This window comes from Cydia strobilella, chromosome 9 (genome assembly GCF_947568885.1).
Source record: "Cydia strobilella chromosome 9, ilCydStro3.1, whole genome shotgun sequence".
NCBI lineage: Eukaryota > Metazoa > Arthropoda > Insecta > Lepidoptera > Tortricidae > Cydia > Cydia strobilella.
In genome coordinates, this window is record NC_086049.1 from 284,111 (window position 1) to 299,305 (window position 15,195).

Genomic DNA, 15,195 nt, shown 5'->3' on the forward strand with positions numbered 1-15,195 from the left:
GTATCTCCTACACCGTGCATCGTAGCGCAAAATAATTAAAAAAATCCCTTTAAGAAACCCATAATTAAGATTGAAAAACGCAAAAAAGAAAAAGAGGAAAAAAAATCATTTTAGGGCTGTATCTCCTAAACCGTGCGTCGTAGCGCAAAAATATTAAAATTTTCGTTCCCCCTTATGGAACCCCAAAGTATAGGTAATATACAAAAAACACAATGAAAAAAAAAAAAAAACTTTCTAGGGCTGTATCTCCTAAACCGTCGTAGCGCAAAAATAATCAAATTTTCGTTCCCCTTTGTGGAACCCCAAACTAATATACAAAAAACACAATGAAAAAAAAAAACAAAAAAAAATCTTTATAGGGCTGCATCTCCTAAATCGTGCATCGTAGCGCAAAAATAATCAATTTTTCGTTCCCCTTTAAGGATCCCTTAATTAATACTTAAAAAAAAAAAAACAAAAAAAAACAGGAAAAAATCTTTATAGAGCTATATCTCCTAAACCGTGCGTGGTAGCGCAAAAAGAACAAAATTTTCATTCCCCTTTACGGAACCCCAAAATAATATACAAAAAACACAATGAAAAAAAAAAAAACAACAAAAAATCTTTATAGGGCTGCATCTCCTAAACCGTGCATCGTAGCACAAAAATAATCAAATTTTCGTTCCCCTTTAAGAAACCCTTAATTAAAACTTAAAAAAAAAACAGGAAAAAAAACTTTATAGAGCTATTATAGCTATATATATATATATATATAGATATAATATCTCCTAAACCGTGCGTGGTGGCGCTAAAATAATAAAATTTTCGTTCCCCTTTATGCAACCCATAATTTATATTTAAAAAAAAAACGCAAAATTTAAAAAAAAAAAACATTATAGGGCTGTATCTCCTAAACCATGCGTCGTAGCGCAAAAATAATTAAAAAAAACCCCTTTAACAAACCCGTAATTAATACTTAAAAAAAAACAAAAAAAAACAGGAAAAAAAACTTTATAGAGCTGTATCTCCTAAACCGTGCGTGGTACCGCAAAAACAATAAAATTTTCGTTCCCCTGTATGCAACCCATAATTTATATTTAAAAAAAAAACGCAAAATTTAAAAAAAAATCTTTATAGGGCTGTATCTCCTAAACCATGCGTCGTAGCGCAAAAATAATAAAATTTTCGTTCCCCTTTATGCAACCCATAATTTATATTTAAAAAAACGCAAAATTTAAAAAAAAAATCTTTATAGGGCTGTATCTCCTAAACCATGTGTCGTAGCGCAAAAATAATAAAATTTTCGTTCCCCTTTTTGAAACCCCAAAGTAATATACAAAAAACACAATGTAAAAAAGAAAAAAAGAAAAAAAAAACAATAAAAAAATCTTTATAGGGCTGTATCTCCTAAACCATGCGTCGTAGCGCAAAAATAATAAAATTTTCGTTCCCCTTTATGCAACCCATAATTTATATTTAAAAAAAACGCAAAATTTAAAAAAAAAATCATTATAGGGCTGTATCTCTTAAACCATGCTTCGTAGCGCAAAAATAATTTAAAAAACCCCTTTAAGAAACCCGTAATTAATACTTAAAAAAAAAAAAAACAAAAAAAAACCAGGAAAAAAAACTTTATAGGGCTGTATCTCCTAAACCATGCGTCGTAGCGCAAAAATAATAAAATTTTCGTTCCCCTTTATGCAACCCATAATTTATATTTAAAAAAAAACGCAAAATTTAAAAAAAAAAACATTATAGGGCTGTATCTCTTAAACCATGCGTCGTAGCGCAAAAATAATTAAAAAACCCCTTTAAGAAACCCGTAATTAATACTTTAAAAAAAAAAACAAAAAAACCAGGAAAAAAAAACTTTATAGAGCTGTATCTCCTAAACCGTGCGTGGTACCGCAAAAACAATAAAATTTTCGTTCCCCTTTATGCAACCCATAATTTATATTTAAAAAAACGCAAAATTTAAAAAAAAAATCTTTATAGGGCTGTATCTCCTAAACCATGTGTCGTAGCGCAAAAATAATAAAATTTTCGTTCCCCTTTATGAAACCCCAAAGTAATATACAAAAAACACAATGTAAAAAAGAAAAAAAGAAAAAAAAAACAATAAAAAAATCTTTATAGGGCTGTATCTCCTAAACCATAAAATTTTCGTTCCCCTTTATGCAACCCATAATTTATATTTAAAAAAAACGCAAAATTTAAAAAAAAAATCATTATAGGGCTGTATCTCTTAAACCATGCTTCGTAGCGCAAAAATAATTTAAAAAACCCCTTTAAGAAACCCGTAATTAATACTTAAAAAAAAAAACAAAAAAAAACCAGGAAAAAAAACTTTATAGGGCTGTATCTCCTAAACCATGCGTCGTAGCGCAAAAATAATAAAATTTTCGTTCCCCTTTATGCAACCCATAATTTATATTTAAAAAAAAACGCAAAATTTAAAAAAAAAACATTATAGGGCTGTATCTCTTAAACCATGCGTCGTAGCGCAAAAATAATTAAAAAACCCCTTTAAGAAACCCGTAATTAATACTTTAAAAAAAAAAACAAAAAAACCAGGAAAAAAAAACTTTATAGAGCTGTATCTCCTAAACCGTACGTGGTACCGCAAAAACAATAAAATTTTCGTTCCCCTTTATGCAACCCATAATTTATATTTAAAAAAACGCAAAATTTAAAAAAAAATCTTTATAGGGCTGTATCTCCTAAACCATGTGTCGTAGCGCAAAAATAATAAAATTTTCGTTCCCCTTTATGAAACCCCAAAGTAATATACAAAAAACACAATGTAAAAAAGAAAAAAAGAAAAAAAAACAATAAAAAAATCTTTATAGGGCTGTATCTCCTAAACCATAAAATTTTCGTTCCCCTTTATGCAACCCATAATTTATATTTAAAAAAAACGCAAAATTTAAAAAAAAAATCATTATAGGGCTGTATCTCTTAAACCATGCTTCGTAGCGCAAAAATAATTTAAAAAACCCCTTTAAGAAACCCGTAATTAATACTTAAAAAAAAAAAAACAAAAAAAAACCAGGAAAAAAAACTTTATAGGGCTGTATCTCCTAAACCATGCGTCGTAGCGCAAAAATAATAAAATTTTCGTTCCCCTTTATGCAACCCATAATTTATATTTAAAAAAAAACGCAAAATTTAAAAAAAAAAACATTATAGGGCTGTATCTCTTAAACCATGCGTCGTAGCGCAAAAATAATTAAAAAACCCCTTTAAAAAACCCGTAATTAATACTTTAAAAAAAAAAACAAAAAAACCAGGAAAAAAAAACTTTATAGAGCTGTATCTCCTAAACCGTGCGTGGTACCGCAAAAACAATAAAATTTTCGTTCCCCTTTATGCAACCCATAATTTATATTTAAAAAAACGCAAAATTTAAAAAAAAATCTTTATAGGGCTGTATCTCCTAAACCATGTGTCGTAGCGCAAAAATAATAAAATTTTCGTTCCCCTTTATGAAACCCCAAAGTAATATACAAAAAACACAATGTAAAAAAGAAAAAAAGAAAAAAAAACAATAAAAAAATCTTTATAGGGCTGTATCTCCTAAACCATAAAATTTTCGTTCCCCTTTATGCAACCCATAATTTATATTTAAAAAAAACGCAAAATTTAAAAAAAAATCATTATAGGGCTGTATCTCTTAAACCATGCTTCGTAGCGCAAAAATAATTTAAAAAACCCCTTTAAGAAACCCGTAATTAATACTTAAAAAAAAAAAAAACAAAAAAAAACCAGGAAAAAAAACTTTATAGGGCTGTATCTCCTAAACCATGCGTCGTAGCGCAAAAATAATAAAATTTTCGTTCCCCTTTATGCAACCCATAATTTATATTTAAAAAAAACGCAAAATTTAAAAAAAAAAACATTATAGGGCTGTATCTCTTAAACCATGCGTCGTAGCGCAAAAATAATTAAAAAACCCCTTTAAGAAACCCGTAATTAATACTTTAAAAAAAAAAACAAAAAAACCAGGAAAAAAAAACTTTATAGAGCTGTATCTCCTAAACCGTGCGTGGTACCGCAAAAACAATAAAATTTTCGTTCCCCTTTATGCAACCCATAATTTATATTTAAAAAAACGCAAAATTTAAAAAAAAAATCTTTATAGGGCTGTATCTCCTAAACCATGTGTCGTAGCGCAAAAATAATAAAATTTTCGTTCCCCTTTATGAAACCCCAAAGTAATATACAAAAAACACAATGTAAAAAAGAAAAAAAGAAAAAAAAAACAATAAAAAAATCTTTATAGGGCTGTATCTCCTAAACCATAAAATTTTCGTTCCCCTTTATGCAACCCATAATTTATATTTAAAAAAAACGCAAAATTTAAAAAAAAAAATCATTATAGGGCTGTATCTCTTAAACCATGCTTCGTAGCGCAAAAATAATTTAAAAAACCCCTTTAAGAAACCCGTAATTAATACTTAAAAAAAAAAACAAAAAAAACCAGGAAAAAAAACTTTATAGGGCTGTATCTCCTAAACCATGCGTCGTAGCGCAAAAATAATAAAATTTTCGTTCCCCTTTATGCAACCCATAATTTATATTTAAAAAAAAACGCAAAATTTAAAAAAAAAACATTATAGGGCTGTATCTCTTAAACCATGCGTCGTAGCGCAAAAATAATTAAAAAACCCCTTTAAGAAACCCGTAATTAATACTTTAAAAAAAAAAACAAAAAAACCAGGAAAAAAAAACTTTATAGAGCTGTATCTCCTAAACCGTGCGTGGTACCGCAAAAACAATAAAATTTTCGTTCCCCTTTATGCAACCCATAATTTATATTTAAAAAAACGCAAAATTTAAAAAAAAAATCTTTATAGGGCTGTATCTCCTAAACCATGTGTCGTAGCGCAAAAATAATAAAATTTTCGTTCCCCTTTATGAAACCCCAAAGTAATATACAAAAAACACAATGTAAAAAAGAAAAAAAGAAAAAAAAAACAATAAAAAAATCTTTATAGGGCTGTATCTCCTAAACCATAAAATTTTCGTTCCCCTTTATGCAACCCATAATTTATATTTAAAAAAAACGCAAAATTAAAAAAAAAAATCATTATAGGGCTGTATCTCTTAAACCATGCTTCGTAGCGCAAAAATAATTTAAAAAACCCCTTTAAGAAACCCGTAATTAATACTTAAAAAAAAAAAACAAAAAAAAAACCAGGAAAAAAAACTTTATAGAGCTGTATCTCCTAAACCGTGCGTGGTACCGCAAAAAAAATAAAATTTTCGTTCCCCTTTATGCAACCCATAATTTATATTTAAAAAAACGCAAAATTTAAAAAAAAAATCTTTATAGGGCTGTATCTCCTAAACCATGCGTCGTAGCGCAAAAATAATAAAATTTTCGTTCCCCTTTATGAAGCCCCAAAATAATATACAAAAACACAAGAAAAAGAAAGAAAAAAATAATAACAAAAAAACTTTATAGGGCTGTATCTCCTAAACCGTGCATCGTAGCGCAAAAATAATCAATATCCGTTCCCCTTTAAGAAGCCCCTAATTAAGATTTAAAAACGCAAAAAAGAAAAAGAGAAAAAAATCATTTTAGGGCTGTATCTCCTAAACCGTGCGTCGTAGCGCAAAAATAATAAAATTTTCGTTCCCTTTTATGAAACCCCAAAGTAATAACAAAAAACGCAATGACAAAAAAAAGAAAAAAAAACAACAAAAAAAACTTTAGGGATGTATCTCCTAAACCGTGCATGGTAGCGAAAAATAATCAAATTTTCGTTCCCCTTAAGAAGCCCTTAATTAAGATTTAAAAACGTAAAAAAGAAAAAGAAAAAAATCTATATAGGGCTGTATCTCCTAAACCGTGCGTCGTAGCGCAAAAATAATCAACTTTTTATGAAACCATTAATTTATACAAAAAAAACGCAAAAAAAAAGAGTTATAGGGCTTGATCTCCTAAACCATGCGTCGTAGCGCAAAAATAATTAAATTTTCGTTCCCCTTTATGAAACCCCAAAGTAATATACAAAAAACACAATGTAAAAAAGAAAAAAAGAAAAAAACAATAAAAAAAACTTTATAGGGCTGTATCTCCTAAACCGTGCGTCGTAGCGCAAAAATAATCAAATTTTCTTTCCTCTTTATTCAACCCTTAATTTATATTTAAAAAAAACGCTTTCACTAAACTGCTGTAACTCGGAAACTTAGAATCCACAAAGGGGACTTTACTAAATTATGACACATATTAAAGCCTGACCAGTAATATATGATCATTGTCAAGAGGGCGCTGTTCATTCTCATGTATAGGGTGACAGTTCAGTATAGTATGAAAAAATATTGTATTTAATGAACATCATCATCAATGTAATTAATGTTGCTTGCCACGCTTAAACATAACAAAAATCACAATAAATTGCGTCTTAAAATAAACTTAAAAAGTCTACTAAAAATCGAAACAAAAGTAATTTTTAAGTCGCTGATGTGACATTCTCAATCAAAAGGTAGGTACCACTTTGTCGTTTACCATAAAGACGAAATTTGATTATATCTTTATACAAATAACCTGTCAGAGAAAGTGGTACCTTTTGATTAGGAACGTCACAAATGTTGGTCAGTATGAGGAGTGCAGCCTACAGTTTATTTTTAATTATATTTATATACCTACTACGGTAAGATTGATAAGACAATGTAATTATGCCTCCGAATGAAATAAATCCACTGTATCGCAAAACTGAGTGGCGAGACAGCTCATAATGCCATCTCTTGGTTGGTCTTAACAAGGGTAAAGGAGATAGTATTAAGATCTCAGTCGCCAGCTGATATTGCGGCAAGTATAATAAGCACCCCACCCGCGTAGGTACCCTTCCCCGCGCACGCCCTTCTTGCTCAATTGAGTTTTATTTTGCCAGATAGTAAAAAAACCGTGGATCAAAATGACCCAAATTATGATGTCTCAATGTGGTATTATAATATTGTAGACGTAAACTTAATAATATGAATTTTTTTTTGTGGCAGATACAGGGTGTTAATTAGAAAAAAAATTTTTTTAAATAAAAGCGGTGGATGAATTTGACACAGATTTGTTTGAATAACATATAACAATGTTCTGTAAAGTACAACACTTCACTTACCGACTCTAATATTTTTTTAGGCGTTTTAGGATCAATATTAGGTATTTATTAAATGCCATTATACCCGTGGATGAAAATGACACAAAATGCGTGTGTACGTCGGAAGCCACTTTGCATTTACAGGGAAACAAAGAATTTCGTCTCGAATATTTTTTTTACAGAATGCTGATTGAAAAAAGAAATACCTAAATTTCTACCTAAGCAAATACCTAGGATGACACAAAATCTTATTTTTAGGTTTAGTATATGGTCTGGAAACTATATATAAAAAATAAGCAACATTAATATTCTTATAACCTCAGAAGTTATTGGTACAGGTCTATAAATATAACTTGTATTTTGTATTTTTAGCATGCTTAAAAGTTTATACTAATATTTATTATTATTTATTTATTCAATAAAATCTAATTACCTATTACTTAACTTATTAAACTAACTTAATTGTATTAGTGCAATTAAGTACTACAAAACATTGCGGTAGTGTTTTTTAACATATAGTTTGTCAAAGGACTGTCTCATTTCAAACATAGACAGAGATACTATCTCTGTCTTACACTAGTACTAGCACCCAAAAGAAAGGGATGAGTATAATTTTCCTGGTTGTTACTGACTGACAAATTGGTTTGACCAACTATAGTTTTAAATTTAGACCTATTATTTTCACATAATAAGTCAAGTCAAAATATTTTTTTGAAATAGGCCTAGCAACAAGCACTTTTAAATTGTCAAGTTTTACAAATATTACCTTATTTAAAATATCAGGGCAATTTATTGATGCAGTTATTATTGTTATTAAAAACATTGAATTATTATAGATATGTCAGTTAATACTAAGAATATGCTATGTTTTGCGAATTTTGTTTAAAGCATGATAAGCAACATCAATAACACTGATGACAGCGTCCATTGAAGATAATATTTAATAGGAAAATTGGAAGCCTAAAGATTTCATAATTATTAAAAGTTATTGAAATAAAGTGTCATCGTTTGAGGAGTATAATCCATGTTTAAATTATTTGCTCATGTTGTAGGCCACACCCGGTATATATTTAGTACTTAGTATGGAACTGAAACCTGGGTTTTTACCAAGGACCTATTATATAAATTGAGCATTGACCAGTCGGTGCGAAAGAGAAAACTGGTAGGAATCACATTGAGAGACCATAAAAGGTAAAATGACGGAGGCCTACACCCGAAGGGTAGACGGGCTAAAGAGAGAGAAAGATGTATATATATATATCATAATACATTTTTATAAACCTGAGACACCTCAACAGATTTTTTATTTTTTATTTTGAACTCATCTTGAGTATTTATTATTGAATCCGATAAATATTTAGCAAAATATTCATTGTTTAGTTTTCTTAACAATTCTATTCGACTGGTAATTCTACACAAGATGCTTCATCGTTTTAGTTACGTCAAACAATTGCTAGTTACAATCGAAAACACCGTTAACTGACCATTTGCATGCCTTACTGAAACGAGATAAGGTTTACCAATGGCCAGTTAAGGGTTAAGGGTGTTGCTTATTTTAAAACTATGTATTGAATGAAACTTTGCACATACAAAGACATGAGGTATATCTAGGTCTGAAATTAGTTTATATAGCTCCAGTACCTATATAAAACAAACGAAATAGAGCAAAAACAAGTTTTGTATGAAAAACTTAAATTCGCTGTCTTTTTTTAACTATGGTATCTGAAGCTACATAAACTAATTACAGACATAGATATACCTTATCCTATTGTAAGTACAAAGTTTCAGACAAATCTAGCTAGTCGTTTTAAATGAGAGCGGAACTACTACTGTATGGAGAACCGAGTTTGCCGGAGACCCTTAACATAACCACAAGAAGCACTATGTCCAACATCATGCAAATTGTGGAGTTGCAGATGAGCATGGAGAGCAGTGTCCGCAGGATGCTCTCTTGAGTTTGAGCAGAAGCTAGACATTTAGGAAACACCATAAAATCATGTTCCATTTCCATTAAACGTTGTACTGTCAACTGTCATATCTGACAGTTCTTACTACAGCTTGTTTGACTAGGTTTGACTCGAGTGGTTGAAACGATACAGAAAAGAAATTTGCGTCAATATCCAGCCCGCTCCAGACTACGCGGCGCGAAGCCGCGGCGCGAACGCGAGTGTATACTTGTATAGTCGATTTCGCTGATTAGACTCCACACTAGGGCATGCAGTATACTGGTCCCGGTACCAAGAATTTCATTTCCGGCAATGCCCAGAACCGGGATTCCCGGTTCTTCCCGGTTCTCAAGGCAACTTATGATTATTTTTAAGAAATTGTTTGTGTTAGCTTACAATCTATATGAATGACGGTACTTATTTTCATATAAATAATTGCATACATTTTAATAAATGACTTATTTTATATAAAAACCGGCCAAGTGCGAATCAGACTCGCGCACGAAGGGTTCCGTACGTACCATTACGCAAAAAACGGCAAAAAAATCACAATTGTTGTATGGGAGCACCACTTAAATATTTATTTTATTCTGTTTTTAGTATTTGTTGTTATAGCGGCAACAACATCATCTGTGAAAATTTCAACTGTCTAGCTATCACTGTTCATGAGATACAGCTTGGTGACAGACAGATGGACACTCTGACAGACGGACAGTGGCGTCTTAGTAATAACCGTCCCGTTTTTATCCTTTGGGTACGGAACCCTAGAAAAAACACTTTTAGATGCACTCAGCACTATGACGGCACGGCATACAGAAGTTAAAAATTCTACTCATTCCGCCCGCTTCAACGCGAGAACGGAATAATTTCATATAAAACCAACTTCGTAGAAGAAGAATATTCGAATATAATATCTTACTTAAGATTTAAAAGTTGTTTAAAGATATAGCATGATAAAGCTTAAGTCACCCGGGTCAAACTGTATAGATAGATAGATAGACAATAGTTATTTACGATACAAGTGCGGAAAAGAGAAAATTCGAAACGAGTGGCGACAGATTAAAACACGACCGCAGTGTTTTAAATCGACACGAGTTGCGAATTACCTATTCGCACGTGTATCGTACAACGTTTTACAGTACATATGGCCCTTTAAACTTTCGACATATGCATGAAAAGTGCTCTTTACGCACTAGGGCGAGAAAGTTGCACCATATGTACTGTAAAATACTTTTTAGTACATATGGTGCTACATACACGTTACCGCCCTAGTGCGGTAATTAGTACAATACGTGCATATGTCGAAAATGTAAAGGGCCATAATTATGTACTGTAAAACGTTGTACAATACACGTGCGAAAAGGTAATTCGCAACTCGTGTCGATTAAAACACTTCCTTCGGTCGTGTTTCAATTTATCGCCACTCGTTGCCAATTTCCTACTTTTCGCACTTGTATCGTAATGTACTAATAATAAAGCAGTAATTGTAAAATAAAATTAAAACTTTTTTATATATTTTTTTTTATTCAAGTAGATACAGTGAGTAACAACATTGCATGGTCTTCTAATTATAACTATTATAGAAAACGGGATATTTATCATGTTTATTTATATTATTTATTTCTCGATATTTTGGCCGGTCTTGCAAGACCAGTCGTTGTGGAGATCCCTGGGGAGGCCTATGTCCAGCAGTGGATGTCTTGTTGGTGTAGATGGATTCACACAACAAATGAAATAACATTTTTTCATATTTGTTATCCGTAGTTGTCCCTGTACCTGAAAGAAAAATAATATCATGATAGCACAAAATCTCTAATGTTATAGGAAGAAAGATGATGCAACAATATGGATTCTAATAAAGTTATCATTTACTTACCTAGTAATAATTGTGTTTTTCATTCATAGACAAAATTCCATAATTTTCATCCCCAGGAAATGTTTTATTTTACTTTATTGCAGTGAGGATGTCCTGATTTTTTCTGGCTAATGAAGGAAAACATTATATTTCCAAGAATGCCTCTTCATTTTGCACAATACCTAAAAAAACCTAGAGTTAGTGACACATTGACTATTCGGCAACTAAAACAGTAATAATTACATTATATAGGTATTGTTCACTGCTTATATCTACCATTACGGAAGAAGTGAGAATTATTTTCTAAAAAGATCGGCACGAGAAAATTACAATGTACAATGAAGGAATGAAACTGTACCTACCTTACGAAACTTCACCATCATGAATTCCGCTTCAATTGAGTGAATTTTTCTGGATTTTCGCGGACTAGAACACCGATGATTTTTGTAACTTGATTTAGACGTTGCTATCATTTTCAATTTATACAAACAAATTGATGTCACAATAAACATGACCCTATGTGTCAGTGTCAACACTGTCAAATAAAAATGCACTAAACATGACGGCACTGCAAATCCTGCCAGGTCGGCCAGGCAACGTCGCCAACGTCATAGAGTGGCAACGCCGCACGCAACGTATTTGTACACGACATTTGTGACACACACATACGTATAATTGATGAAAAAATTACGTTGATTTATGTATGATTTCTGTATGAAACAAAGTTTTTCTATTAATTTAGCGCAAACGAATATTCGAAAGTAGATAAATGAGCAAATATTTGTGTAGTAATAGTGTGTAGTGCCTTAATTAAAGCAGATTGAATTTTGTATGAAAATCGAACCACCTTAAATAAAAAACTATAGGTTCCTATATTATTTATTCTAACAAGTTAAATATTGCAACCATGTACCGTCGGCAAGCAACGCAACCATGGCCAAATTGAAAAATGTGTAAGTATTAAATCTAACACGAAACGAAACAAGCAACCTAAGAAAAAAACCGGGACAAGTGCGAGTCGGACTCGCCCACCGAGGGTTCCGTACTTTCTAGTATTTTTTGTTATAGCGGCAACAGACATCTGTGAAAATTTCAACTGTCTAGCTATCACGGTTCATCTATTACGTTCAGATACAGCCTGGTGACAGACAGAGGGACAGTGGAGTCACTGGAGTCTTAGTAATAGCAAGTACCTAATAGGGTCCCGTTTTTTACCCTTTGGGTACGTAACCTTAAAAAACCGGCCAAGTGCGAGTCGGACTCGCGCACCGAGGGTTCCGTACTTTTTAGTATTTGTCGGCAACAGAAATACATCATCTGTGAAAATTTCAACTGTCTAGCTATCACGGATCATGAGATACAGCCTAGTGACAGACAGACGGACAGCGGAGTCTTAGTAATAGGGTCCCGTTTCTACCCTTTGGATACGGAACCCTAAAAAGCACTAAAATTAAATCTAATAACCTACTAAACTTAAAGGTGACATTCGGATGTAGACTGCAGCTGGATGACTGTTGCGACATTACTGCAGCGGCTTTCAGCGATTACATTTTTATTCATTAAAAAAGATAATAATAAAAAAAACAAAGCCAAACGAAATGGATCAAGTGTTATGGAACTTTCAATAGTTTCAATAGGAGAAGAAGAGACAGCGCTGTTATAGTTTGTCCTTGTCATAGGCAGTTATCACACTTTGGTTTCATCAAGTTACATACTCTCAGCATTCAGCATTTGTCAGTAAATAAGAACAAAAAAAAAATTTACTCATCCTTTTCTTTCGGGTGCTAGTACTGGTGTAAGACAAAGATAGTATGATTCTCTCTGTCTATGTTTGAAATGAGACAGTCCTTTGACAATTTATTTGTTGATTTACACAGATAATTGAATAAAGTGCCATCTATCGACATTTTAAAAATTACGATGTCATGTTATGCGTTTACAAAATTTACTGCCATCTTTTGGCACGAGACAAAAAGTTTTAGAAAGCTAAATGACCATTTTGAACCATGTTCTTTTGCTGATGTGTTAAGTATCAACCCGTGTCGCCATCTGGCCGAGAGTCGGCTAAAAGGTGTGGCGCCATCTGAATGAGAATAGAATTTTCTGCTTTTTTACGAGGCACGTTTTCTTCTTAGACTGTGGCCATCTATTACGGAGTTATATTGTCTGTGGTATCACATAATAAATAACCGAGTAAAGTTGGATTAAAAGTCCGAGTTAGAGGTTACTTTAGGAATTAATAGTATCGAGCGAAGTGTCATAATTCGTGTATCGGAAGCTATGTTATTAAAGATAATATAGTAAAGAACTACATATATTTTTTCCACGTCTTCGAATATCAACGCCTCTTAGAAAAACATGATCATATAAGGAGATTTTTCGCCTTCTGGCTCAGGGAACGGTCTTAACCGACTTCAAAATGTCAAGGTTTTGTTCGTCGGGTAGTCACACAAATCTCTGTTTTGACATTTTGCTGGGACGTCAGTTAGCCGCGACCGCGACCAGTGAAACCTGTGTCGAAACGTCGGTAAATAAAGGTAACAAAATATATTCGCGATAGACCCGATTGTAAATGTGATTTAATATTAAAGTTTTGAATTCGTCGATGTCTTTGTTTCTTTTCAAGTAAATTCCCCGATTTTAATTACTATAAAATAATGACAGTTTAACTCTTAAATGCATGATTTTTTTTCTTTTTGCCTGAAATTAATATGTGTTACATAATAGTTTACTTATTCTGGGAAAAATAAAATAAAACATCTATTTTCACTGCTAAATCAGTGTTATAATTTACATAGGCTAAGTCATATTTAAGTAAATATATAATTTTCAGTAAAATTTATATGAAAAATCTTACTACCATCAGAAAGGTACACTATTTGCGATATACCTATGATAAAGATTTTAAATATAAAATAATTGCAAACCCCGAAAAAACCCGCCTAAATCACATACTAAAAATCACCAACTTTTCACAATTTTCCGCCATTTCGTCTTAAAACAAATGTATTTTTTTTAAACTAACTCCGCAAATTTGTCCAATATCTTGGTCCAATGTGTATTTGCGTCTCACATTTTGCTTAATTCAATTCAATTCAAATATTTATTTCACACAAAGGCCCATATTATTTGTTAGTAATACAATAAAATTACTTTATAAATAAAAATATACATAAGATTTAATTATTTACATAATGAAGACTGCCACATTCCAAACCCTACCGCTGTACATGCAGCAGCATCCAGTGGTGTTGGAACGGGCAGTCTAGCCTCTCGAGTCTTGTAATGAAAGTGTGAGACGCATTGCACATTGGCTAGGTGGTATACCACCCTAAGGCTACGCGCGCACTGCGGTGCGGCGAGTTGCGGTGCGTTTTTAAAAACGCAAAGGAAAAAAAACCGTGTACGCGCACAGCGGTGACATATCCGCACGTTTTGCCATTCTAGTCCCAACTCAAGTTAAGAACGGACGTTGAAAATGGACTACTACGCTAGGCGACGACATGAACGCGCAGCACCATGTCGCGAGAACAACTGCGCCAATGGAATGGATGGCTGCCGGCCGGTGTTTGCACGGATTTTATTCCGCAGTGCGCGGATTTATTCAATAGTCCATAGCATGCATAGCAATACGTGCGGCGCCGCACCGCAACTAATCTGCAGCAAACCACAGATTTTTAATTCACATACAGATTATTTTCCGCAATTCAAGGAGGTTGCATACGGCTGCACGTTTTGCCATTCTAGTCCCAACTCAAGTTAAGAACGGACGTTGAAAATGGACTACTACGCTAGGCGACGACATGACCGCGCAGCACAATGTCGCGAGAACAACTGCGCCAATGGATGGCTGCCGGCCGGTGTGCGCACGGATTTTATTCCGCAGTGCGCGGATTTATTAAATAGTCCATAGTATGCAGAAAATTCGTGCGGCGCCGCACCGCAACTAATCTGCAGCAAACCACAGATTTTTAATTCACATACAGATTATTTTCCGCAATTCAAGGAGGTTGCATACTTCACAGATTTTGCGGAAAAAAAACGCACGGCAGAAATCCGCAGTGCGCGCGTAGCCTAACGCGCTCTGTTATGAACCAATGTTGTGTGTTCAGGTGCTGTTCCACGTGGCGACGGCCATGCCGGTGTCCGCCGCCGACCCCACCTGCAACGAGAAACGGAAATACATCGGCAACGACTACGTCTCCATAGTGTACAACGATTCTGGCGGAGACTTCCCCATACAAACCATCAAGGTGAGACGAAACTTATTCAAACATTATTCTTATATTTTCTCCATATACACGGTGTAACATAA

The 15,195-nt window shown here is 33.1% G+C and overlaps 1 protein-coding gene across 1 annotated transcript in view; it reads left to right on the forward strand.

Annotated features, from left to right (window-relative positions):
* The window catches only part of LOC134743970 (uncharacterized), a 107,856-nt gene that overhangs the window by 73,888 nt on the left and 18,773 nt on the right, over positions 1 to 15,195 (forward strand). Inside the window, exon 45 of the mRNA XM_063677601.1 lies at positions 14,993 to 15,133. Within this exon, the coding sequence (XP_063533671.1) occupies positions 14,993 to 15,133 (141 nt within the window). The remainder of the gene's footprint in view (positions 1 to 14,992; positions 15,134 to 15,195) is intronic.